The 26,017-nt window shown below is 31.9% G+C and overlaps 1 protein-coding gene across 8 annotated transcripts in view; it reads left to right on the top strand.

Annotated features, from left to right (window-relative positions):
• DGKH (diacylglycerol kinase eta) overlaps positions 1-26,017 on the top strand; it is a 210,182-nt gene that overhangs the window by 170,090 nt on the left and 14,075 nt on the right. For 5 of the 8 annotated variants that reach the window (XM_074299184.1, XM_074299182.1, XM_074299181.1 and 2 more), the window contains 14 exons: positions 469-594; positions 2,928-3,059; positions 4,921-5,038; positions 5,524-5,634; positions 6,484-6,580; positions 10,789-10,896; positions 12,843-12,956; positions 13,204-13,338; positions 14,117-14,283; positions 15,061-15,166; positions 17,587-17,679; positions 21,195-21,314; positions 21,682-21,787; positions 23,189-23,319. In XM_074299184.1, coding sequence (XP_074155285.1) covers positions 469-594; positions 2,928-3,059; positions 4,921-5,038; positions 5,524-5,634; positions 6,484-6,580; positions 10,789-10,896; positions 12,843-12,956; positions 13,204-13,338; positions 14,117-14,283; positions 15,061-15,166; positions 17,587-17,679; positions 21,195-21,314; positions 21,682-21,787; positions 23,189-23,319 — 1,664 coding nt within the window. The remainder of the gene's footprint in view (positions 1-468; positions 595-2,927; positions 3,060-4,920; positions 5,039-5,523; positions 5,635-6,483; positions 6,581-10,788; positions 10,897-12,842; positions 12,957-13,203; positions 13,339-14,116; positions 14,284-15,060; positions 15,167-17,586; positions 17,680-21,194; positions 21,315-21,681; positions 21,788-23,188; positions 23,320-26,017) is intronic. The other 3 variants (XM_074299187.1, XM_074299188.1, XM_074299186.1) reach the window with 1 other exon arrangement.

The raw sequence follows: 26,017 nt of genomic DNA, 5'->3' as shown, positions 1-26,017 counted from the left end.
AAATGAGTATGTTTTCTTAGAATATTAGCTACGTTAATGATTTGCCCATTTAAAAAAATCAGATTTGGAATTTAATCGGTATAAGAAACTCAAAGAGGAAATTTCTGTCAAAGTAGAATTGCACCAATTAATTCTTCAGCTAATTTCCTTAGAAAGTTGTCAACTTAGAAAGTATTTTTAAAGACTTAGTAGGTTATCAGATATTTTTTAGAGATTAATCTTGATTTCAAGTCTTGCCACCTCCAAGACTATCTTTCTTTCCACTGTTACACTGTCTCTGAAACCGTAATAACAGTATCCAAAACTCATTCTGTAATTATCATTCAATTATATGCTATTATTAGATTAATATTTCCTTTCCTTTAAAATTTCTAGAAAGAAAAGGGAAATAATTTTTTCACCATTTTTTCTATTTTTATAATCATTTTGTCTTTAGAGATATTAAATGTATCTTCTTCTCATTTCTAGTTGTAGATGAACAGAATATTCATACTGATGAAGAGGGTAACCTGTTGTCAACTCCCCTGGATGACAGCAGAGAAACAGAATATTCTAAAGAAGATAAAGAAGATGATGGAAAGGAATATCCATCTGGTGAGAGGCTGATAGTAAAATTATAATGGAATTCAGCTATTCTGCTTTTGTTTTTCAGTCTAGTTTTGTCACAGACTCCTCAAAACTAATAACTGATAATCAACATATTTGTTACTTTTCATTAGAGTATGAGCTCCTTGAGGGCTTCTTTGTGCATTTCTAGCACTTAGCATGGTATGCAGCATAAAGTAGACATGCAATGTTAATCAATTGATTGATCAGCTAATAAAAACTTAAGCAAAATTTTCCATCCTTTTTTTTTTTTACATTAGAAGCTAAGGTGTTTGAGATTTTTAGTCTCCCCATAAATAGTGTTCTTTTTTTGGTGAACACAGAAATTTAGTTAAATATCTATGTCTACTTATCTGCCTATCTATACATATTTAGAATTATGCTTCTGCTTATTTTCTGGATGGCAGTCATTCTGGCCCCACAGAATTATTAGTTAATGCTGATGTGGTAGTGCTTGTCTATTAAGAATGCATTATCTCTGAGCCTAAACCCAATTTTGTTTTTGTTAAGTTATATTACAAGTCATACTAAAATGCATGAAGCATAGTACATATAAATGCTGCCAGTAGAATGTTCTATTTAAGAAGAAACCATGAAATATGAATTAAATTACCATCAATGCCACATCAGTTTTTGTCATTAGGACTGTTGGTTTTTATCAGAGCATGAACATCAAAAGGTTATTTTTATGACAACTTAGCCCCAGGAGTTCCATCTGTCAAACTAAAGAGCAGCTGTCCTTCTGCTTTCTTTTAGTGCACCTGGTTTGTCCCAAAACACAAAGACAATTGAATTATAAGACTAGCAATCTGTTTTCATGTCATGAAGAATGAAAGATAATTCAATTTGGAAGTTGTTTTAAAAATTACCTTCCAGGGTCTTTTCAAGTTAGTTGAAGACATTTTGTTATTGTTGTTCAGTCAGTCAGCATGTCTGGCTTCGTGATCCTGTTTGCAGTTTTCTTGGAAAAGATACTGGAATGATTTGCCTTTTTCTTCTCTAGCTCATTTTATAGATGAGTAACTGAGACAAACAAAGGTAAATGATTTGCTTAACAAGTGTCTGAAATGAGTTTTGGACTCAGGAAGACTCATCTTCCTGATTTCGTGCTTGGCATTCTATCCATTGAGCTACCTAGCTTTTCCTTTTGAAGACATTATTTGACCATTAAATTATTCTAATTAAATAGTTTGACAAGTCCTTTTTAAAAAAATAAACCTCAAATAATAGTACATTGGTGTTTTTATACACTTATATTATGTTTACACATGGTATATGGCAAAACAATAAAGGCAATCAGTGATTTGCATTAACATCACAAGAAAGCTTTAAGTGTTGGTGTATAGCATTTGATTTGAAAGCAAATTATTGTTGGCAAATGCTTTTTTTTCTCTGAAGCTCTGTAGAAAAAATTCTTCTTGAAGTATTTTATTTAAAATTAATATCTATTATGTACTTAATATGTAAAAAAATATTGTTAGACCTCATTTGTAGCATGCTCTCCTGGCAGTTATAATTACTAGTCTGTCCTAGGCCCAACAGAGTACCTTTGACCACTGACCTTTGCAGTGTCAACTCTACCCGGCTCGCCTCCTCTGAGGCCTTCAAAGGTCTCTGGCCATTATCTCTTGAATCTATAGTTTAATAACCAGTAGCACACTCAAAAACAGCCACGTGTAATCTTAAAAGCCTTTATTATACCTACTCACATAGTGCCCTGACTTTCTTAGATATAAAGATCAGTAAATTTACTAAAACGAAATCACTGACTGAAAACAATCTATTGTCTGAAAAAGTTATTAGACGTAATAAATTTTGTATACCTATGGAATGTCCATTGGCCATACCAATATATGTAAATGATTATATTCCTTCACATTTTTTTCTTACTATTATAGTGTAATGTAGTGAAAAAAGCATTGGGTTTACAAGCAGAAGACCTGTATCCAAATTCAAATCTACTCTTTCTTTACCTTTGTGATCTTGGAAAAGTCACTCCCTGCTCTGGACCTCAGTTGCTCATCTCTCAAATGAACTACATTATCTCAGAGGCCCCTTCTTTCTTGAAATCATATGATCTTTTCTGAAATCAGCAACCAAAAACCTCCTGGTATCTGATAAACTCAGAATATTCTTATCATACTGGTACTTACTAAAAGTAAATAAAAAAAGAATAGAGAGAAGAATCCTGATTTCCCTTAAGCCTGCTTTCCTTTCCTTTGGATCTTGGGTATATATATATATATATATGGGCTTATGTGTCTATTTGTGGGTATATTATTACTTCTTTTTCTAATCTGGATTTTATTTTTTGCCAACAGTTAAAATTGCACCTCGGTCCCCAGATACATGTATCAACCAAAGTTGTTCTCAGCCTATCTCAATTTCTGGTCCAGTATTGACATCCAACAAAGAAAATCTTCCTGTGCTTAATACCAGAATAATTTGTCCAGGTAGTAGCAATTCTGAAATACATTAACTCTATATGAACCAAAAGCATATGCCAAAAAAACCCCAAAAAACCAAAAAAAAAAAAAATCCAAAACATGTTCTTAATGACTGTAATCTGAAATTCCTATAACAGGCTTCTCCGATAACATTTGTCATTATGTTCATTATTGCTTCCCAGGTGACACTACATTTGGTCATTTTTAGGACATCAAATTTTCCTCTGCTTCTAGATACCTATCGGGAGGGGGGGGTGTTAGGACTGAAGTAAACATGAGGGTCCTGAGATTAGTCTAGTTTTGATTTGGACCATGACTAAAGTAATATAGAAAAATTTTTGATTGGGGTAAAATAAACAGTTAATAAACAGTAAAGTCCTCTTTGACTTGTACATTATATTTGGAGATTTCTTGATTTTTCCTCATCTCCTTTGTAGATTGTAATTGGGGGAAAAGTAGGATCTTCAAAACAATCTGCTTTTAAGGCCCCTTAGAATTAGATCCAGATCTATGAAGATCTGGAAAGAATTACACTATACATCTTGCTAGATAGAAAGTTAGCCCCTGATGACATTCTGAAAGTTTGGATAACCAGGAAATAGAGATGACAAGCTATAGTATTCCTTTTGTTCTTGTTCTTGTTTGTTAAACATTTTTTCCAATTATATGTAAAAAAATTTGACATTCATTTTTTAACAAGCTATAGTATTTCTAAAACTTTTAGATTTCATGGCAGGATAAAATTAAGCTCATCTTTTCATAGTAGGCCACACTTCACCAGTAATAATTCAAGTAATAGTTTGTCTTGAAGAAAAGAATTTTGGGATGCTGGTGGTTAAAAGGATGGAGAAGAATCATGCTAAGATAATAGTGTTTTATTAATTCCCCAGCATATGCTATGCCTGCAATTGTTTTTTTTCCCTCTTTATCTTTCCTTCTTCACTCTTTATTTTGATATTGCATTGCTGTATTTTTTATTCACTTAAACTTTGATATATATATTCTCTCAGATTTTACTTCTATTCCCAGTGCTAGGATTCTTGTGTAGGGTTCAATGAATTATCTTTAATTTATATTTTTATTTGCATTTTGAAGATTATTCAAATAAATTAAAACTTAGGTTTGTATAAGTACAAAATAGTCAAGTTCTTTCTTTAATGATTTACATTTAGTTTGTGTATTCCTTGACAATTCCTTTGCTAAGAGGCAACAACTTTTAATCTTTTGTCCTTTTGTTGTTTATTCATAGTTCCCTGCTTTGTATGTCTCATTGTACTTGGGAGTTTCTTCTGCTTGTAGTTTATGAAAATGATATGCTCGGGATAATTTGGCTAATTCAGTCATCCTTTTATCTCATTTGAAGAGCTAATCCTTCATTTACTGTAACAAAAGAAGTCAGTGATAAAATCAATGGAATTATTTTTTAGAGAGGTCTCTCCTGAGTATACATGTTAAATGTTCTGCTTATATTTTTTCAGAAAAATACTTCTCAGAAATTCAGATAAGAAATAGCATCTATCTGAAGCTTTGCTTTTTATTATGTAAATTGAGAATAGGTCCTCTGAACTTCTTACATTTGGTAGCAAGGGAGTTTTAATAATGAAAGATGGGGGCAGCAAGGTGGTACAGTAGACTGAGCCCCACCCTGGAGTCTAGAGGACCCAAGTTCAAATCCAGCCTCAATCACTTGACATTGCTTGTTGTGAAATCCTGGGCAAGTTTAACCCCAATTGAGTTACAATAAAAAAAAATAATAACAACAACAACAATGAAAGATGCCAGAGAGCACAAGTGAAGTCTAGTTTTTAAATGCTTTCTGCTATGGGTTTTGATTTGTAATTCTGTATTTTTCTCCCTTTCTCATCAGGCTTAAGAGCAGGATTAGCTGCTTCAATTGCTGGGAGTTCTATTATCAGCAAAATGTTATTAGCAAATATTGATCCCTTTGGTGCTACGCCATTTATTGACCCAGATCCAGATTCACTGTAAGAAAATACATTTTGTTTCTATGAATATTTTATTTTCTCTATTCTTGCTTTTCCTCACTATTACTATACAATTTTGAAGTGACATCAATATTATATATATATATGTATATTTGTACATACACACATATATTTGTTATATACACATATATTTGTTATACACATACATGCATATGACATGTAACTATAAACCTATAGAAAAATATCTATCATTTATATCACATTTTCACTTAAGAGATTATATTTTAAAGAGACAATGACTAATGTTTATTTATATTCTTCACAGCAACTTGGTGTTTGAATAATGTTGTAATCTATGCTCAGAGATGGTTTTTGCTTACTTTTATGTGAACCCAACTTTGCTCCTTTTCCTTGAGAGAATAGGCAGTCTCAACAAACGATATTCTAGATGCTATATTTCTGTGTAAGGATTATAATTGTTTTTATATAACTGATGCTATGCATTATTTTTGTTCTTAATATAGAGAAGGATATTCAGAAAAATGTGTCATGAACAATTACTTTGGAATTGGATTAGATGCAAAAATTTCATTAGAGTTTAATAATAAGCGAGAGGAACACCCTGAAAAATGCAGGTAATTAAATCTTTTTTCTTTTCTTTTTCATTCAATATTTTATCCTCCCCAATTATATGTGAAAACCAATTTAACATTCTATCTATTTCAAATTTGGGTTCCAAATTCTTTCCCTCCCTCAAAGAGAAATCAAGCAATTTGTCATGGGTCTTATATGTATAATCATGCAAAATCCATTTTCATGTAAGTCACATTGTGAAAGAAAACAGACAAAAAATAAAGAAAATAAAGAAAAACTATACTTCAATTTGCATTTAGACTTTACCAGTTCAATTTCTGGCGATGGACAGCAGTTTTTTTCTTATATTCTTTGTAATTGTCTTAGATCATTGTATTGCTGAGGGTAGCTAAGTAGTTCACAATTGATCATTATATAATATTACATTGTATAGTGTTCTGCTTCTGCTCATTTTAGTTTGCATCAGTGCAGGTTTTTTTCTGAGATCATCCTGCTCATCATTTCTTATAGCATAATAGTATACCATTAGGGTCATATACAACAACTTGCCCACTTGATGGACATTCCCTCAATTTTCTTTGTATCTACTATTTTTCTTTGTATCTACTAAAAACATTCTATAAATATTTTATGGATATAGCTCCTTTTTAAAAAATCTCTTTGAGATACAGATTTATAGTGATATTGCTTGATCAAAGAATATACATATTTTTATCATCTTTTGGGCATAGTCAATTAATTAAATCTTGCAAAATACTGTTATTGTAAAGTGACTTTTACTTTAATTTCATGATTGTTAATATTTGTTGCAGAATTGTTTTTATTTGAAGGATAAATACGTATTTTGCTGAAATTACATATTTTAGTACATTAAATAATTTTATTTTCAGAAGCCGAACTAAAAACATGATGTGGTATGGGGTCCTTGGAACCAAAGAGTTATTACAAAGAACCTATAAGAATTTAGAACAAAGAGTTCAGCTTGAGGTAAAATTGTTTTAGTTGATTTCATTTTAATTTATAAAAATGTTTTAGATGGAGCTTAAATGAGAATATCTTTGTTTTGAAAACCTGTCAGTGATCAAACGTTACCTTAGCAGGAGTAGTGAAGTAATTTTCAAATTGAGCTTACCAAATGTCTATAAATGTCTATACAGTCATCTAGAAACAGTAAACAAGCGTAGGCTTTACTATTGAGGTTCTGGAATGATGACCACTATTTATGCTTAATGGAAAGAAAACTCTTTATGTCTTGGAGTAGTTTGATTTTACATTTACTCTTTCCATACACTATTTCTTAAATAATATGTTTTGGCAAAATGTAAAGTTTGTCTTGCTGATGAATAAAAATTGTAGGAATATTGTTGCTTTCATTTCTAAAGACTAAATAGTATTTTTTCCTTTAAAAACAGCATATATTTGACCAGTTTACTGTCACACATGTAGTATTTTTTTCTTAACTCTCAAATAGAGGATCACAAATATTTAAGGAAAAATATATATCCAAAGCCAATGAAAGATCAAGAGGAAAAAAACAATAGTATTAATTTTGTCCAGTTGATTTAATTGTAACAGTTTATGAATTATTTATTGAATTATTGGTTGTGAATTGCCAAAGATATTAAAGTTTTGTCATTTTCTTCTCTGGCACATTTTATAGAAGAGGAAACTGAGGGAAAGAGGATTAATTCACTTGCCCAATCACACAGCCAATGCACATCTGAGTTTGAATTTAAGTAAAGAGGAGTCTTCCGGATTCCAAGCCTAATGCTTATCTACTGCTCCACCTTGCTGCCTTTATGAAGTGATATATCCCCACAGCAAATTAGGGGAATGCAAAACAAAACAAACTGCTAGTGTAGTGTTTTGAGAAAAGAAACGGCTTTAGCTAGGGTCTTTGTAAATGAAATGCTTAGTTTTAGCAACCTAAAAATAAACTTTTTGTTAGTTCTCCAAGGGTTTTTTTTTTTAAGGTGGATTTTATTATCTAACAATTAAATGATAATTTACAATATTACTCTCCACTCAAGTCATATTCCAATGCCTCATTTTAGCAAGAAAGCAAAAGCTGAAAGGCTACGCCAATATGTTAAAAATTGTGGCAGGGCTTGCCAAGCTGCAAAGAGCTTCTGACAATGTATATGTTTTCTGAAGCCCAGCCTGATAAAGTTCTAAGAGGCTCATTAATGAAGTCAGCCACAGGGTGTTAAGATTTTCAGCCACTGATGATTTCAAAGAAAATCTTCTCAAATATAGAGGGATTGCTGTCTGTCTCAGTAGAAGTCATATTCATGGTATCAAATCAAATCTTACTGAAGTATTGAACATAGCACTATCACTATAAATAGGAGAACTCAGATCAAAAATGATGCACCACACATTTTTTTTGCATCCATTTGTCTAAATTAAGATTTATCAGTTTAAGGAATAGGAAGAGAGATGTGGGTTGCCTGATGTATTATTTGGTAGATTTTTCTTATGCTAGAAGCTTAAGAGTAAAATATGGCAGGGGTTTTACAGGGTGCTTTATTTTAAAAATAATGTCAGAATTTACAACCTAACTATGTCTTTACAAAACCTTAAATCTCATTTTCCTATTAAAAACAATCATTTTCATTACACTGCTACTTTTGTCACCTTATTTTTCAGTAAAATATAATGGAGTTTTGTAAAAAACAAAAAACAAAAACAGCTCATTACCTTCTCTTTATCTGAAAAACATACAAGGGCATAAGGCAGTGCAGTATAGTGGCCATTGATTCATTATTAAATGAGAGAACATAATTATACATATAATTAATTAATTATTATTTTAAATCATCATTATTGTCATTATCATTATTATTATTGGAATCCTGCCTTGCCACTTACTAGCTGTTTGACTTTGGTAAAGTAACAATAAACATAAAAATAATTATTTATACAGGATTTTTAAGTTTTGCAAAGCACTTTGAGTATTATCTCATCTACATACAAATGTTACCTAAAATTAGCTGCCTCAATTATTTAACTTTTTTGGACCTCAATTTCATTATCTATAAAATGAAGAAATGAACTTAGATGATGTCTAAGAACATACCCGAACCTATTCTGTTTTGTATGCATTTCATCCACATTTGAATATTGAAAAAAGAATTTTGCCTATACCTAAAATAAGTTTTTTTTTTATCATGTATTAAGGTAGAATCACTTGCTTGCTATATAAACTTTTTAAAATATTTTCAAATCTTTACTAAATATTGGGAATTTGTTTTTGTTAGGAAGTAAATGGAGTAAACTTTAGTCAGTAAACTTAATTTGGTTAATTCATTTTTTAAAAATCTTCCTTCTCTTTTAGAAACCTAGGAAAAAGTCCTAGTTAATCTTGAGGCAAAGTATTTGTTTTGCAAACTCAAATTTTCTTTATTTATTCTTCTTATGTATCCAGGCAGCTAGATTGAATTCAAATTCTGCCCCAGACATTAGCTGTGCAGTAATGGACAAGTTATTTAAACCTCTCTCCATCTCATCTTTTAAATGGCAATAATTATAGCACTTCCTTGGCATTATTGTTGTAAAGTTCACAGGTGGTATATGATATGTAAAGTACTTTGCAGAGCTCAAAACACTATGTAAAGGCTAGTATAAGTAGTATGAGAAAAATGATTTTTAATATATTAATAATTATTGAATTAGACCTCAGGTTTTTTCCCTTTTCTACTGCCTCATCCAGAAATCAAGCAGAAATTTTGGACCGAGACTTACAGAAGAGAGTAAAGAAATTCTAAATTTAGGCAAATGGGGCAGATTCCTGCTCATTGTATTTGCTCAGAAAGATCTGGAATCTTAGCTCAGATGGTGATATGGAAATTGATAAATCTCTTTGGCCAAGATTTGGGTGGTCAGTGTCAAGTTCCTCAAGTTCTTCATTCAACAAGCCCATCTCTCATTACGATATTTATTTTCTTATTACTTGTTAGCCAACCAGACTTCTTACATCATTTCCAAAGGCCTATAAACTGTCAGCTCACCACTATGAGCTGTTTTTGGTCCAAATTCAAATGACCATCCCTTTACTAAGAAAACTAGCATTCTTAATAAAATGATTCACTACCCAGAAACTATGTTTTGAACTTTTTAAACATCACAAACAGTATTGAGTAGAGGAAGAAAATGTACGTTAAGACAAGTGACTTGCCTAAATGACAACACCAGAGGCAAAATTAATTTGTTTCAATCTTGAATAAATCAACTATTTCACAGTTATAGAATTATCTGAGAAGAAGGACATCAGGCTAGACTGTGTATTCAAGAAATATTTCATGGAGCAGTAGAGAGTTGATCTAATTCTTGGAGAATGAACATGATTTATATACAGAAGTTTATATTGTTCATTGTTGAATCAAATAAAGTTTTTTTTTATTGTTATAAAATGATCCAAGTTTTATCTGTAGAGAAACTGTTTATAAATTAAAATAAAGGAATACTTTTGTCAAATGAAAATAATTTAGAAGCTAGTAATAGCCAGCAATTATATATTACTTTAAGGCTTGAAAAGTACTTTACTTATGTTAACTCATGATAGTCAATTGACAAAATATTTTAAGTAAATAAATAGAAAACACATTTTCCTGTCTATAGAACCCTTGTTACTTAAGTAGATGTGTTATAAAGTAAGAGCTTTAAAATTCTTTCCCACATATGCTTTGATTTAGGTTGTTCTGCACTTAATTCCTCAAGGATCTAAAACAGAGAGTTTTATAAATTATTGTGTTTAGTGCAACTTGTTTTCTGATCCTACTGCTGCATCTCCAAACGCAGATAGAACATTGTACAATAAACATATAGCCTATCAAAGGGCTTGTCATCAAAGTTTTTCCAGAATATACTCCATAGAGTTAGAATTCAATAGCCCAGAACTGCCTCCACATTATTGGGTGTCTTCAGAATCAGATATTAGTCAAGGAATATATTAAATATACTTGAAAAACTTCTGCAGATTTCATAATTGGTGGAAAATAATATGAAAAAATATGAAAATTGTGGAGTATTACTAGACTTCTTTATCCTAATTATTTGTACTTATTTTTGGAATTATTTAGAAATTAAAGACCTTCAGAACACGGAGGAGTAATTTTGCAAGATACTTATTAAGAAAACTGATTTTCTGTAGTTTTTTTTTCTTTCCATTCATACTGACACCTTTTATATTTCAGTGTGATGGACAATATATTCCCCTTCCTAGTCTACAGGGAATAGCAGTGTTGAATATCCCAAGTTATGCTGGAGGTACTAATTTCTGGGGCGGAACTAAAGAGGATGATGTAAGTAGTATTAATTAGTTTGAAATATGTGTTAACAAAAATGTGGTGATACTTTTCATTGTAATTATTCCATTCACTTTTAACTTAAAAAATTAACAAAATGATATTCCAGTCAATTAACAATCATATATTAAGTACTCACCATGTACTGGACATTGTGCTAAGTGTGGAGATATAAATATAGACAAAAAATTCCTTTCCACAGGGAGCTTATATTCTAATGGGAAAGATAGTACATAAAAGGAAGCTGAAAAATTGAAGGGAGAAAGAAGAGAGGACTGAGGCAAAATGGAAAACTACAGAAAACACAGGAAACAATCTAATGCTTCCTTTCCTCACTACCTCCCCCATTCTTATCCCCATTACAATTCTGCATATGCCTTCTATTAGTTTTAAGTTTGAAAAAAAATTATCTTAATCAGAAGTTTATTTAAATAGTTTTTGATTGAATTTACTTTTAACAACCAGGAATTTGAGATCAGAAGACAATTTCAAGAATATATATGACAATAACAAAGAGAGCTTGTGCTTTAATAATGTCTTGATGGAGATTAAAAAGAGTTTCTTTCTTTTTTGACTTTTTGTTTTTCTGTTTCCTCTGATTTCTCATAATTTCCTCCTCCATTTTTCTACCATGAATATACCAAAGTATGAAAATAAATTGAAAAGTGTGGATCACTTCTATAATATAACAGTATTTTTTAGTGATCTGAAGTCAAGAAAGTTGCAATAAGTACAGTCATTTTAGAGCTCAATAAAAGGGTTTTCAAATTTGCCAGTGTTGAACTTGAATCTTGACTGCTTTATATTTTCTATCTTTGTGACCTGGGACAAATCACTTCAGCTTTGGAATTCTTTATTATGTAAATATGGATACATACTTTAAATATTTTTGTAAGGAATCAGTGCTTCTAAAATGATATTACATCCTCAAATTTGGGGGCAATTTATTGCCCTCAATAGGAAGATAATGTGTCTTGATGTTACTAGTGAAATTAACATTAATTTTCCACTAATGATTTTATTTCCACATTAATAATCAGAAATAAAGCACAGTTTACTAAAGTATTCAAATGTATACTTATTAGGATACCATTTCAGGTTTAAAATAACCTATTTTGATATTTTGGTATGGAATGATTATTATTTTATTTTTAATATAAAAGATTTACTTATGGAATTGAAGGAAAACTATAAAGTAAATTGATTAAATTTGACTAAAATCCCAAAGTATTTCATAATAAAAAGGGTTATTATGAAGATATATGTAACTATAAATACAAAGTATCAATATTTTCCAATGGTAGTTTGTTTCTGCATTAATTACCAAAAATAAATTACCATTCATCAAGTGATTTATATGCACTCTCATTGTTGATAATTATTTGGAAGGAGCTTATAAAAACACATATAACATTGTAGTCACAATTTTAATGTTTATCTCCTCTAAAGTTATAATTTATTTCAGCTTATGAGCTTTTGGGGTTTTCTAAATATTCATGTGCCATTTTAGAAAGATGTACTTACATGTCCTTGATGAGAAACTTTTTGAAACTTCTTTGTGCCAGTCAAAAGCCTTTATAAATACACTAGAATTACCAAATAGCTTTAAAAGGTTGCTTTATGAAGAGAAAATGGCATGGGAGTTGTATTTACATGGTGCCTGAAACATTTATAATTATACCCATGTCAACAGCCAGCTTTCATTATATTTTGTGTATAATTTTATGCCTTTTTTTTTTCTGGTAGGTCATGTCCTCATAGAAGAGACACAGCTTCCATATTTCACTTGCTATTCTTTTCATTGTTTAAATGAACATTTAATGCAGAACATTTTTATTTCCAAGAATTGATTTTGTTAGACTGAAGTTTGCCTCATGCTTGCAACCTAACACTTTGTGTAACTTTTAAGCCTCTCTCTGGATGTGTATTCATTTTCCTTGCAGATATTTACTGCACCATCATTTGATGACAAGATATTGGAGGTTGTTGCAGTATTTGGTAGTATGCAGATGGCAATGTCCAGAGTCATAAAACTACAGCATCACCGAATAGCTCAGGTCTGTGTCTTTTGCAACATTCAACAACAGGTCCTGGGTCAGGGAGAATAAAGCTCGTTTAAGTAACTCTGATGCCAGATACTAATAATTTATAAAGTGTTGACTTTGCTTTAATGTTAACTCTTAACATATCCTTTCTCTGGATAATTCTGGCTAAAAGCCACAGCCTCTAAAATAAAGCTGAGTGCAGATAGACTATTATCCAGATCTATTTGTGCCATAAAATAACATCTTTGTTTTATTTCAGTGTCGGTCTGTAAAGATAACCATACTTGGAGATGAAGGGGTGCCAGTACAAGTAGATGGAGAGGCATGGATCCAGCCTCCAGGGATTATTAAAATTGTGCACAAAAACAGAGCTCAGATGTTAACAAGAGACAGAGTATGTAACAGGAACCATTTTGCTGCCTGTGTCTGGTTTGCTACTTTACCTTTTGTTAAAAAACAACACAATTAACTTGACTCATTCTGGAAAATAAAAAATAAAGGAAAGATTAGGCTTTCTTCTAATATTAGAAACTCAAATGAGTTTCATGTGCTAATAAGCTCATGTGCTTATGATCAACTCTTGTGCTCACTAATCCTATGATTAAACACTTAAAACATTAAAAAATATAGACTTCATTCTCTGGCCACATTTATCTTCACAAAGATTAAAATATAAAATTCAGGCACTTCTGCATTTCAGTGCTATATCAGTTAACATATACAATACATATATATGTATATACTTGTAGAGTCACAAATATTTTTATTTGACTACAAAAGATATAATAAATATATGTTTATAATTAATACAGTAATATTATATTTATAAGTATGTAAATATAATTATATATTTATTTATTTCCTATTCATTATAATTCCAACATATTATGTATTTATAGTTTTATGATAAAAGATATAGACATAGGTATATTTTATATAATTTGTGTTTTATTATGTATTTGTAATAAATGGTATAACTATATAACACATACATATGTATAAAGTTATTTTGATTTTGTAGCAAAATGAAAACATTTTATCCAGTACACTTCCTATATTTTTTATTAGATTTAATTAGTTTAGTTGGAAAAAGATCGCTTTCATGCAGCATTCTTATTTAATTTGGTTGCAACACAATAAGCTAATAACTCATCAAATATTGAATTCAATAGGCTTTTGAAAATACCCTCAAATCTTGGGAAGACAAACAAAAGTATGATGCTTCTAAGGTACCCTCCCGACCTCAGTTATATCCACCACAAGCTATTGATTTAGCAACAGAAGAGGAAGTTACACAGATGCAACTCTGTTCACAGGCTGCAGAAGAACTTATTACTCGGTAAGCACTAGCACACTGACAGAGTTTGATCAACCAATTAAACATTTATTAAACGCCTATTCTACTGGATGCCAAGCATGTACTTTGCTTCAGACAAGATTTAATATGATAAAAATGAAATAGTCCCTACTCTGAAGGAGTTTACATTTAGAGCAGGAAACAAGGATAGCATGTAAAATATATTCACCTATTTGCAAATCTTAAAGCATGATATAAATGCTAAATCCTATTATTATTTTAATCAATAATGACTAGCCTCTTCTAAGCACATCTTTTATCATTAATGTTCTGTAAACAACTTTTATGCAATCAATTATTGTTGTTCACATCTATTTTTAGAATTATTTTCACCAAAAATGTTGAAAATAAAATTTTAGCACTTAAAGTATTGTGAAAAGGAAATTGTATTTTGATACAGCATTTAGATTCTGTGATGATGCAAGATAAATAAAGAGTTAGTGAATATGTTTTATCAAATAATCCTTGAATATTTAAGTCATTGATTAAACTTTGGCACTTTCTGTATAAATATTTTTGGCTATACAAGGATGTTTGTTATAATAGAATTTGAGCTAAATTACTGGTGTTTAAACAAGCATTTTCCCCTTGCAATGTATGTATTTTGACTTAAAAGAAAATTGTTTTTAATTTATTTAAATGACTTACTATCTTCTCACAATTTTTCGATTCTCACATGTCTCCCTATCCTGATCCCACAAAACTACATAGTGATGATCCCCTAAAAGGCAGGCTGCTAAAATTTTGTTTTGTTTATAGAATCTGTGAAGCAGCAAAAGTACACAGTCTTTTGGAGCAAGAATTAGCTCATGCTGTGAATGCATGTTCCCATGCCCTGAATAAAGCTAATCCAAGATTTCCTGAGGTAAAGAACTAGTTTTTATGGTTTAAAAATTCTAATTTTTACTTAGATTTTAGTTCACTATGTTTTCCGTATTATTGAAGTCATTACTGATAGTTTTTTTTAAACATGCTTAAGAATTGCAGTGATCTTAAGAGAAATGTATGATTTTTAGAGATGTATATAGCTTCATTCTTTGATCCATTATCTATTTGTCTTCTGTTTTCCATTATACTTTGGATTCCATTTTTGGTATAGCATTATAATTTTGTTGTTGTTCAGTTATTTCAGTCATGTCCAACCTATCACAACCCCTTTGGGGGTTTTCTTGGCAAATATATTAGAGTGGCTTGCCATTTCTTTCATAGCTCTATAATGCCTTTATCCCCAAGTCTAACACCTTTTAAATGTGACTTTTCACATATTTCTCTTCTTCCCATTCCTTCTTTCCTTCTCTCTGTCTCTCTGTCTCTCTGTCTCTCTCTTTCTCTCTCTCTCTCTCTCTCTCTCTCTCTCTCTCTCTCTCTCTCTCTCTCTCTCTCTCTCTCTCTCTCTCCCTCTCTTTCTCTCTGCTTCTTTTGTCATACTTCCTTATTTTATGATTCTACATGAATAGAGCCCAGGTTTTATATTGTAACCACTTTAATCAGAAGTATGTAGGACTTTTCAAAGATGTAAGCTGAAAGGTTTCTTGCTTAATTTTTAAACATTAGGTTCAAAATAAATACTTTTTTAAAAAAAAGTCACCTGTTTATTCAAATGGATAAAATGTTTTTGTTTGTCAAAATATAACTTCTTTAGAAAAGTAATACTATTCTGAATGAATTGTAAAATTAGATCATAAGATTTCATTCTTTTGTCTTATTAGATAGATTGGTCTTATTGGAGTCTGGGAGACTTAGGTCCAACCACACTTTATTAACTGTATTGAGTCAATTATCTTTACCCTTCCTCTTTCCAGGGTCCCAAGGTCTCCAAGAGTACATTAAAGGAACCCAGATCGTATCTAAGAACTTTATTAGCAAGCATAGCTATGAGAAAACACACATATACACATATATGTACGTGTGCATATATACATGTACATTCCAAGTCCTGTCCCTACAAAACTATAGTGTACATATTCGTTTGTTTTCCCTTGAACCACCTATGGTACTTCTAAACATCATCCTTCTCTCATCACATCAAATTTCACTAAATCCCAACTTCCCAGAAGTCCTACCTTTATTGTTTATCATAGTTTTCATGGCCTAGATCATGATTATCTTTTGTTACCAAGATAACAATGTAAGTATACTTGAACATCCCTGCCAGCACTGAATTTAGCTTGCCTGGCTAAGGGCTGCTGACTCAACACTTGGGTGGTCCCAGCTGTTTTCTTCTTCAGTTATCTAGATCTTTTCTATGGTCTCTGAAGTAACCATTTCTTCCCTGTGAGTCTTTCCTTTGTCCAGATGTCTGAATGATTCCATTTCTTTATTGGGAAACTCATCTGGTACAGATGAAACTTAACACAAGATCCTTAGCACTTAGACTCTAAGGTTAGCAATTCTTTTTAACCTTCAAGCTCAGAATAGCTTTGACTTGTTAGCCTCAGCTTGGCATTATTTAGGTTAAGACATATTTTATTGATTCTCAAATTTCATAGATTTCCGGTGACTGAATCACAGCTTCCCCTTTCCACCACTCTCCAACAAGCCAAATCAGAAAGCTTCATTTTCCTCAACTCCTCACTTCATAGAGTTATTATTGTGAGATTAAATGAAATAACGCACTTGCATTACCTTATTTAAAGTTTATTGCAAACTTTAAAGAATAACATAAATATTAATTTTATTATTATTACTTTTTCTAATTGAAGTTTTTGTCTTTCTTTTCCTTATTTTAAAGCCAAGATTTTATTAATATAAGTAACTTATCTGGAATACTCAGAGAGGTTAAGTGTTACCCACTGTCATACAGCTAACACATCAAAGACAGGACTTGAATCTATCAAGAAGACCCTCTATTCATTCCCCATGTTTTTAAAATAAGTTACTTAAATAAGACTTGAAAACAAGAATTTGGCACTATGCTCAGGGCCTAAAATAAATCTGAATATGAATCAGATGATAGAATACTGAGAATTTAGTTAATGCCATCTTTCCTTTTATTCCCTTTGTTTTGAGTTTTGAAGGGGATGTGTTTTTTGGAAGTGGGGAACTGAGTATGTTTACTGTAGGCAGATGTTTGCATTTTTTAAGCCCATGAATATAAGATACAGAAGAAAGAGGGAAGTGTAATGAGACAAATTTGCAAATTATAAGGAATCTTGGTTAATTCAAATGGCTTTGGAAAATTACAAGGCCAATTTAACTAAGAATCTCAATATTTTGCTGATTAGTAATGATTGGATCACACTTTAATTCAGTACCACTTATCTCTGTGATGTTCTTCTTTTCCAGAGTCTTACCAGAGATACTGCCATCGAAATAGCTGTCAATGTGAAGGCCCTAAATAATGAAACAGAATCTTTACTAATTGGGAGAGTTCCTTTGGTAAGGAGAGGGAAAGAAATGTTTGATATTAGGGCAATATGAGAGAATTCATTAGAAGGCAAATTCACTAATTAGTCTTTGCTCATGAAGTTTAGGTGTTTCCTGTCCCTTTTTCTGAGTTCTTTCTTCTAGTGAATGAAAATCATTTTTATGCAAAAGCAAGAAAAATGTGTTCACCTGCTGTGCCCTGAATGGATTGATTAATGAATGAAAACACATAAGCATTCTTTTGCTAGTATTTTCTCCAGAAACTCTTCCAGAGGAAGGCCAGGTTATCATTCATGAATTAACACGGAAAACATAAATAATATAATCTCTATTTGCCCAGAAGGGGGCAAATGTGTAACATGATTGGTCTTAGCCAGAGTTAGAATATTCCAAGCATAGGTTATCCTTTAGCCTACCTAAGCATAATGCCAGAAAAACCTTGAAATATTGAATGATGTTGGAGATGTGGTTTTGGTTTCCTAAGGCAAGGGTTCTTGCTTAAGTTTTTTTGTCATGGACTTCCCTGGCAATCTGCTGAAGGCTATGGACCTCTTCTCAGAATAATATTTTAAAATAGATAGATTTACAAAGGAAGCCAATTATACTGAAACACAAGTACAATTCTTAAAAAACAAACAAACAAACAAACAAACAAACAAGCAAAAAAGTTCATGAACTCTAGGTTAAGAACCTTGGACCTAGGACTTGTTCCAGGGGATGTAGTTAAGGTCCAGTCTAGAACCAACAGTTTATGAATCTCAAATCCTTAACTTCCTTAGCAGTTGAGCACAGTACAATGCAAATGGTAGGTGATAAACAAATATTTATTGAATTAGAATTAACTAAGAATTAATTACATCTGGATACCATAGAAAGCTGGAAATAGAGATAGGTAGACAGACAGTTATAAATCACTTATTAAATGATTACTGGGTATAAAGCATTGTGCTAAGCACTGGGAGCATATATGCAAAATATTTCCTGTAGAGATAAACATAAATATATCCAACACCCCCATGCACAGATATTTAGATAGACACAAAGCTACATAAATAATGGATACGTAATTGATAATGGATAGATGATAGAGATGAAGGAAGGAATAAAATAAATTAGGAAGGAAGAAGGAAGGGAAACAGGGAAGGAGGAAAGAAAGGAAAAAGAGTTCTTAAAGAAACGTAAGTGCTAACATAAGAGGAAACTATCTTGGAGCCAGGTTTCATGGGAGGATGGCATTTCCTTCTCATGCCCTTGTTCTGACGTAAATATGTGTACACAGACATTTCCTTTTGGAATCACTGTACAGGCTTCAAAGCCGCCAAACAGCAGAAGTTGGAACAGCCCTGTCTTTGGTAAACATGACTGGTAGTGACAAAATGGAATTCTATGGCACCTGGCATTCACTGCTTTTCAGCTGTGAGGCCTTATCACCTATTCTTAGCAATGACTGGCAGTGACTTCTTGCAGCTTCAATCAAATGTGGCTTTGGTCCCAATTACTAGAATGAAGATTTGTACAGGGGAGATATTAGAAGTAACACAGTTTCTAAAATTTTTCAGCAGACAAAGTGCACTAAACAATAAAGCTTTTTCATGTGACCTTGGCAAATCACTAAATCTTTCAAGGATATCTTTTAAAAATATGATATTATATATGAATTTTTAAACTGCAGTAGTGAAAAGAATTTCCCTGCTGAAAGTTCCCTAAATAAATGAAATTGCTGATGTGGACCAAACAAAACTGTTCCACAATGAACGATTCATTGCATATGTCAAGATGAAATGAGAGATAATCTTTGTTCTTAGCCTAATTGGAGGAAGGGAATAGTATATTAATTTTAAAAAATATGTTTGGGGCAGCTAGGTGGCACAGTGGATAGAGCACCAGCTTTTAATTTAGGAAGGTATGAGTTCAAATATGGTCTCAGACACTTAACACTTCCTACCTGTGTGCCCCTGGGCAAGTCATTTAATCCCAGTTGCTTCAGTTAAAAAAAAATGTTCATCATCTTTTGCCTGTGATACAGGCAAGTCACATGATATTAATGTCAGAAGCAGGATTTTAATTGAAGTTTCCCTAACGCTAAGGCTTGCCCCTTTATCTACTAGGCCATTCACTTTCTGCCTTGCACGTGTTTGTTGAATTAACACAATAGAACTGCAATGAGGGGAAGTTTTAGATTAAGTTTGCCTGTGATATAGGCAAAAGATGATAAAAAATAATAGAAATGTTAAGCTTAAAAATAAATGTATTACTTTATAACTTTTTACAATGGTGACATTTGTGCTCTTTGAACATAAAGTATATGTTGATATTATCAGGAAATATTTTCTATGTATTTAAAGTGACCCATCTTACTATATAATACACACACACACACACACACAACATGTCCACATATGCATATATGAATGGCAATCAGTCACTTGGGAATGATATGAAGATTTATTTATAGAAATTGATTACAAAACTAATGTTGTATCAGCTACAAAAAAAAATGCACTTGAACTCAAAGAAAATAATTGTTATTCTAAGGGAGCTGGAAATCCCATCATAAAGAATATGTTTTGCTTATACCAAGTTAAAAATATTCTGCAAATTACAAAATTCAATTTAATTTCATTTTAGTTTAATTCAATGCTTATTGTGAAAAAAACTGAATTAGGTACTGGGGTTACCAAATCTCTATCCTAAGAAGCACAGGACAAGTACTCAAATGACTACAATAGTAATTAGAATGTCATGAGAATAGAGAAAATTTCCAAGGAGAACAGCAAATAAGACACCCTAAGAGAAAGAGAGAGAAAGAAATGAGTGGAAGAATGTGTTAAGCAAATAAAGCAACCACCTTTATTCTGAATACTATTTCCCCTCGGACCTTGGAGATTTAGTCCAGGACTTGGAACCTAAGAGTCTTGGGAGTAGCAACAATTAAAAAATGGTCTCCTACTTTTTGTAGAATGTTTACTTTTTTTGTCTATTTAAATCTTTCACTTGACTAATTGTATATTACCTTATATGTTTCACCTTAGTCTCTACAATTTTGCTCTAGACATTTCTGAGTCTCATGCTTATTTTTCTTATACTTGCATGTCAGATTTCTGTCCCAAGCAGTTCTCATGAGGCATATCCTTGACCATCATTTTCTGTATTCATGATGACTTTTATGCTGCTTATTTAAAATTTATGTTTCTTTTATGTAATTGGTCTAGCCAATCTGAAGAAGAGTAATTTCCTACTTTTTTACACAGAGAAAGAAACCAGAAACAATATATATGAATAGAAATGTCAGAAAGCAACACTTTTGCCCTGTGAGGTTACTAAAAGTACAGCAGCTGTTGATGATATCATTGAGAAGCAGGGATTATAACTAGGGTGGGAAGAATATCATGTTTCATATAGTGATTTGGAAACAAAACGCCACACATTTTTTATTGCTATCTAGATTAATAAAAGTTATGCAAAGTTACTTTCAAAATATTTTTCTGAGGTTGATAAAGAAATATTTTTAATCCTCTGTTAAATAGCAGTTGGAATCTCCTCATGAAGAACTGGTATCTAACGCTTTACATGGTGTGGAGGTGGAATTGCAGAAATTAGCAGAGATTCCATGGCTTTATTGCGTCCTACATTCAAATGATGATGAGGTTTGTGAACTTTGATTTATTTCAATATGAACTTTGTTCTTTTCACATTAAAAATAAGAAAGAGGGCATATAAAACAGACAAAACAATTAAGAATAATCTTGATTTTTTTAATTCTATACCAGAGCACACTTATGAATTCTGACTTCCAGCCGGCCTGCTTCTGCACAAGAATTAAAAAGTCCTTATATAATTAGAGGTAGCCAAGGGTCTTATGAACCACTGGATATTAAAAATGTTTTAAATTTACCCTGATTTAATAACATTGACACTTAGAAGAAATATTCAAGCATTGTCTTTATTGTACTAGTGGTTTTCCCTTCCTAAAATAGCATAGAAATGGCTCATTTTAAAATTTGTTTCAAACAGGATCCTCCTTTGGATTATACAAAAAGAAACAAAAGCACTGTATTTCGCATTGTGCCCAAATTTAAGAAGGAGAAGATCCAGAAGATGAAGGCGAACCCACTACCTGGTAGGTGCTCCATGTGACAAGCAGAAGCATATTCTCATTGTAACAGAACTGATGAAAAAAACGTTGCACCTAGAATATGTAGAAAGGATTCGGTGGGCATCCACATTTATCAGCTGTATAAGGAAATAAGGTAACTGCTTTTTTGCCTTCTACTTTGCTTGGTGGATATCAGTGTATTTTGTGTTTGGATGGTTCTTTATCCTCCTAAACAGCAATCGAAGATACTGGTATGTGACTTGTCTTTCCATTTCAAAAGGAAGGATCCAGACATTCTAGAGTCCTTTAATGGAGAATAGCAGCTTTCATCTGCTCCTCTAACCTACTAAATATGTTTCCCTAATAGCCATACAATCTCTTTTTCCTCTCATGTATAGAATCTTACCCTGGTATTTCTCTGTCCCAACACACACACACACACACACACACACACACACACACACACACACACACACACAGCAACACCTATGTTTATAAAATAAAGATTAAACCGTCTCTTTGCTGTTCTCTTTCCAAATTCCCTTTTATTCATCTCTAGAAATTGAACCTATTGACATTATATGCCTAAAATACAAACAACAGCTGACCTTTCTGGTGGTAGCTGCCTTTTTTTTTTACAACCAAACACATTTATTGCCTATTTGAATTTGCTTTCTTAAACAAAAAAACTCATAAAATCTTAATGATGAGGTTTATAAAACAGTTGTCTAAGAGCCAATTTTTAAAAACTACAACATGGCACATGAGTAGGTTAATCTGAAAATAATTAATATTTTAAAAATGTGCAAGAAAATGATCATTCTGTACTAAACAATAATATAACATGACTAATCTCAGAGTGTAGTGATGAAGCTTTTAAATGACCTATTAAGTTGATTTAATAGAGAATTGACTACTTTAATTAAGAGCATTAGAGAAATCAGTAGAAGATTCAACAAGATTTTAATCAGAACAAAGTTTCTATAAAATTGAAAACCCCATATCTGATTTATATTCTAATTAGAACTTGTAGCTAATTTCTACTGATAATGGAACTTATTAATAGTCAAGAAGTAATCAGAAGTCATTTAGCCCACACATTGTTGGTCCTGATAATAAAAAAGTAAAGTTTTGATACATGTTTTGTAGTTTGGGTAGACGAAATTGGATTAAAGCTGAAAGCACGGCTGCAAGGCAATCAACCCTGATTTTGGATAGATACTTTCTCAAATTTATTGCTAATTTGTAACCTGCATGGAAAAAAAACAAAACCCAGGAAATTGTCCAGTTTTGTGGAAAACCTTTAACCTTTTCTTTGGCTAGCACTTGCAGTTCTATTCTGTTCTCCTTTCTCTTTTGCCATCCTTTGCTTGTAATGCATTGAGCATGTAGAAATTAAGGGGGTTTTGCTCTTAACTTTGGTAGTTCAAAAGTGGGGCACAGATGAAGTTGCTGCTTGGCTGGATCAGCTCAATTTGGGAGAGTACACAGAAATCTTCATCCGCCATGACATCCGAGGGGCTGAGCTTTTGCACCTGGAAAGGCGAGATCTTAAGGTATTTCCTTTGTGCTACTTTTCTGCTCTTAAAATTTTTCTTACATCTTAATTCCTTTCTTTTGTTCCCCTTTTGTTATGTGCTTGTGGCTTGGCTTATCTTACACAAATATGCAATAAATTAATCCATACCATCCTGTGGCCTGAGCTCTTTCTCTATTGCATTGTATTTGAATCTGAAAATATCAGCAATATGTTCTTGTCAAATGCTTCACACAGAATGATAACATAGCTGAGACTCAATGAACATAATCATTTCCCTCTGCAACAGCAGCAGCAATGACTATATTCCTACCTGCTTGAGCTTATTGCATGAAATCAGTTTGGAAGGTGACAGCTGCTGGTGAAAGATCTCAACGGCTTCTCATATAAAGTCAAGAGCTGAAAATTTGTTCATAAGCATTAAGCAATTTAGTAAGCATATATAAGGATTCGATGGATGAAAGTTAGAACAATAGTCATCTATATATCTTATTTCTCTGATAGTAAAACTGAAATTTTATCATGGGCCATGTTAATAAGAATAGTAATAAATTCAAATTTCTTATCAGTTAACTACTTAAAATTCATTTTTTCATTAGCAAATTAAATGAAAATTGTTATCATTTTTTAAAGAAAACAAGGAACTAGGTTGTAGAAAGGCACTATTTGGCCAAGAATTAGCATTAGAAATATCCAAATTATTCTAGATTTGTGTGAGAAGAAATTGTCTAAACACTTAAATTGTTCTTTTCTTATTCTTACATTTATAGAACACTGAAATTTGCAATACATACATCATTTCATTTGATTCTTATCATAAATTTTAGAAGTAAAGGAAAATATTTTCATTTTACAGATTAAGAAAATGAGGCTCAGAAAGTTTATCTTTATTAATGTTCTTAATAGCTCACATTTGTATGGTGGTTTAAATGATTTGCCCACAACTAGTGAGCACAAGGTTAGCTTTCTCAGTACAAGTGATTTAATAATAATTAGCTATTGTTGCTAGCTTAAGTAATAGACAAATAAGAAAAAAGTCTCCTTTTACGTTGGAACAGTATACATTATTTATATTAGCATTAAGAATTACAAGTGGTCAGTATCTTTAGACACAATGCATCTTAAAAACCAATTGCAGGTTGCAATCACAACTCTGTCTTCACTTATCTTGATAATGGAGTGGTGTCTTTGCTTATATTAGGGGAACCAGCCAAATGTGCTAGTACAAGTGTTCAAAAGATCTTCTGCATTCCTTGGGATTCCTAAATTTATCATCATGAAAGGAAATTAGACTTTAAAAGTTTTATATAGTATTTTCTTTCCCTCCAGATAATTTAGTTCTAAAGTACAATGATAGTGGGAAGAATTAAATGAATACTGTTCCAAATAATGGCAAAACTTTTTGCTTCAGAAATGATCACTACTTTCTGATTCATTGGTGAGGCTATTGGCAATAAGTTATCTCCTCTAGATATGAGGAGATATGAGTCTTGGAAGAAAGGTAATAATGGCAAGAGGTATGAACAAGGTTAGAAATTTTTACATTTACTTTCAGCAAAAGAAAGCTAGTTAAACATACCTGATAGCTCTTTGATTGTTCTTATCTAGTTCTTAGAAAATGATTTTACAGATTGTGTTCTGCCAACTTTCATGTATATCATATGTGAAAAGAATTCAGTATGTTATGTAAGATAGTGTCAGAAACTATATTGTTTTCTTTTTCTGTACTATCATTGAAATTCCTGAGTTTATACAAAGGTACTTGAGGACAGTTCTATTATTTTTCAATCTTTATCTAAAAATAAAACATATTACATATAATGGTAATTGTAATGAAAATGAGCTTAGTTTTATTTATTTTAATATAACATTTTGTGATTAGTCCTTTATTCTGGAGATATCCCAGATACCCAGACTTTGGAGACTAGCATTTGGGACGAGTATCAATATAATTATCTCCAATAATTAATAAATCCACAAGCATTTATTGAACAGTTGCTACATGCCAGATGCCGACTAAATGCTAGGGAATACAAAAAGAAAATAGAAATGCCCCTAGACCTCAAGGTGCTTAAAATTCAATGAGAGAAACAATGTATATAAAATGATACATGTATATGCATGATACATACATTGTAAATGAAAGATAACTTTTGATAGGAACTAACATCTTTAACAACATAAGAGGAAAATTAGGAACAGTGTCCAGCAGAAAGTGGTGTTTGAGCTGAAGCTTCAGGAATTTAGGATTCTAAGAAGGGAAGCACACTAGATGTGGAGGACAGCTAGAGGAAAGTCATGGAAATGGAAGACCCAGGATCATATTGTATGTAGGACTATAGAGAGTAGATCAGTATGGCTAAATTGTAGAATATTGGGGCTAGAGGGAGCAATGTGCAAGACTCTAGAAAAGTGTGAGAGGAAAGGGTTATTAAAGGCTTTAAATGCCTACCAAAAAGTTAATATTTGATCTTGAATATAAAAGGGAGTTTATTGAATAAAAGGGCTGAAATGTTCTTACCTACACTTTAAGAAAACACTTAGTAGCTATGTAAGAGATAGTTTGAAAAACGGAGAGATTGAAAACAGAGACATATTGGAAATGCTTGCATTTATGTGGGTGAGAAATATTAGATAGATAGATAGATAGATAGATAGATAGATAGATAGATCAGTCTGGGAGTTATCCAGGTACTAATAAAATTACTAAAAGCATA

The sequence above is a fragment of the Sminthopsis crassicaudata genome, chromosome 3 (genome assembly GCF_048593235.1).
Source record: "Sminthopsis crassicaudata isolate SCR6 chromosome 3, ASM4859323v1, whole genome shotgun sequence".
In the NCBI taxonomy this organism is placed as follows: Eukaryota; Metazoa; Chordata; class Mammalia; order Dasyuromorphia; family Dasyuridae; genus Sminthopsis; species Sminthopsis crassicaudata.
Note: the sequence above shows the minus strand (reverse complement) of the source record. Positions and strands in the feature narration are given on the sequence as shown.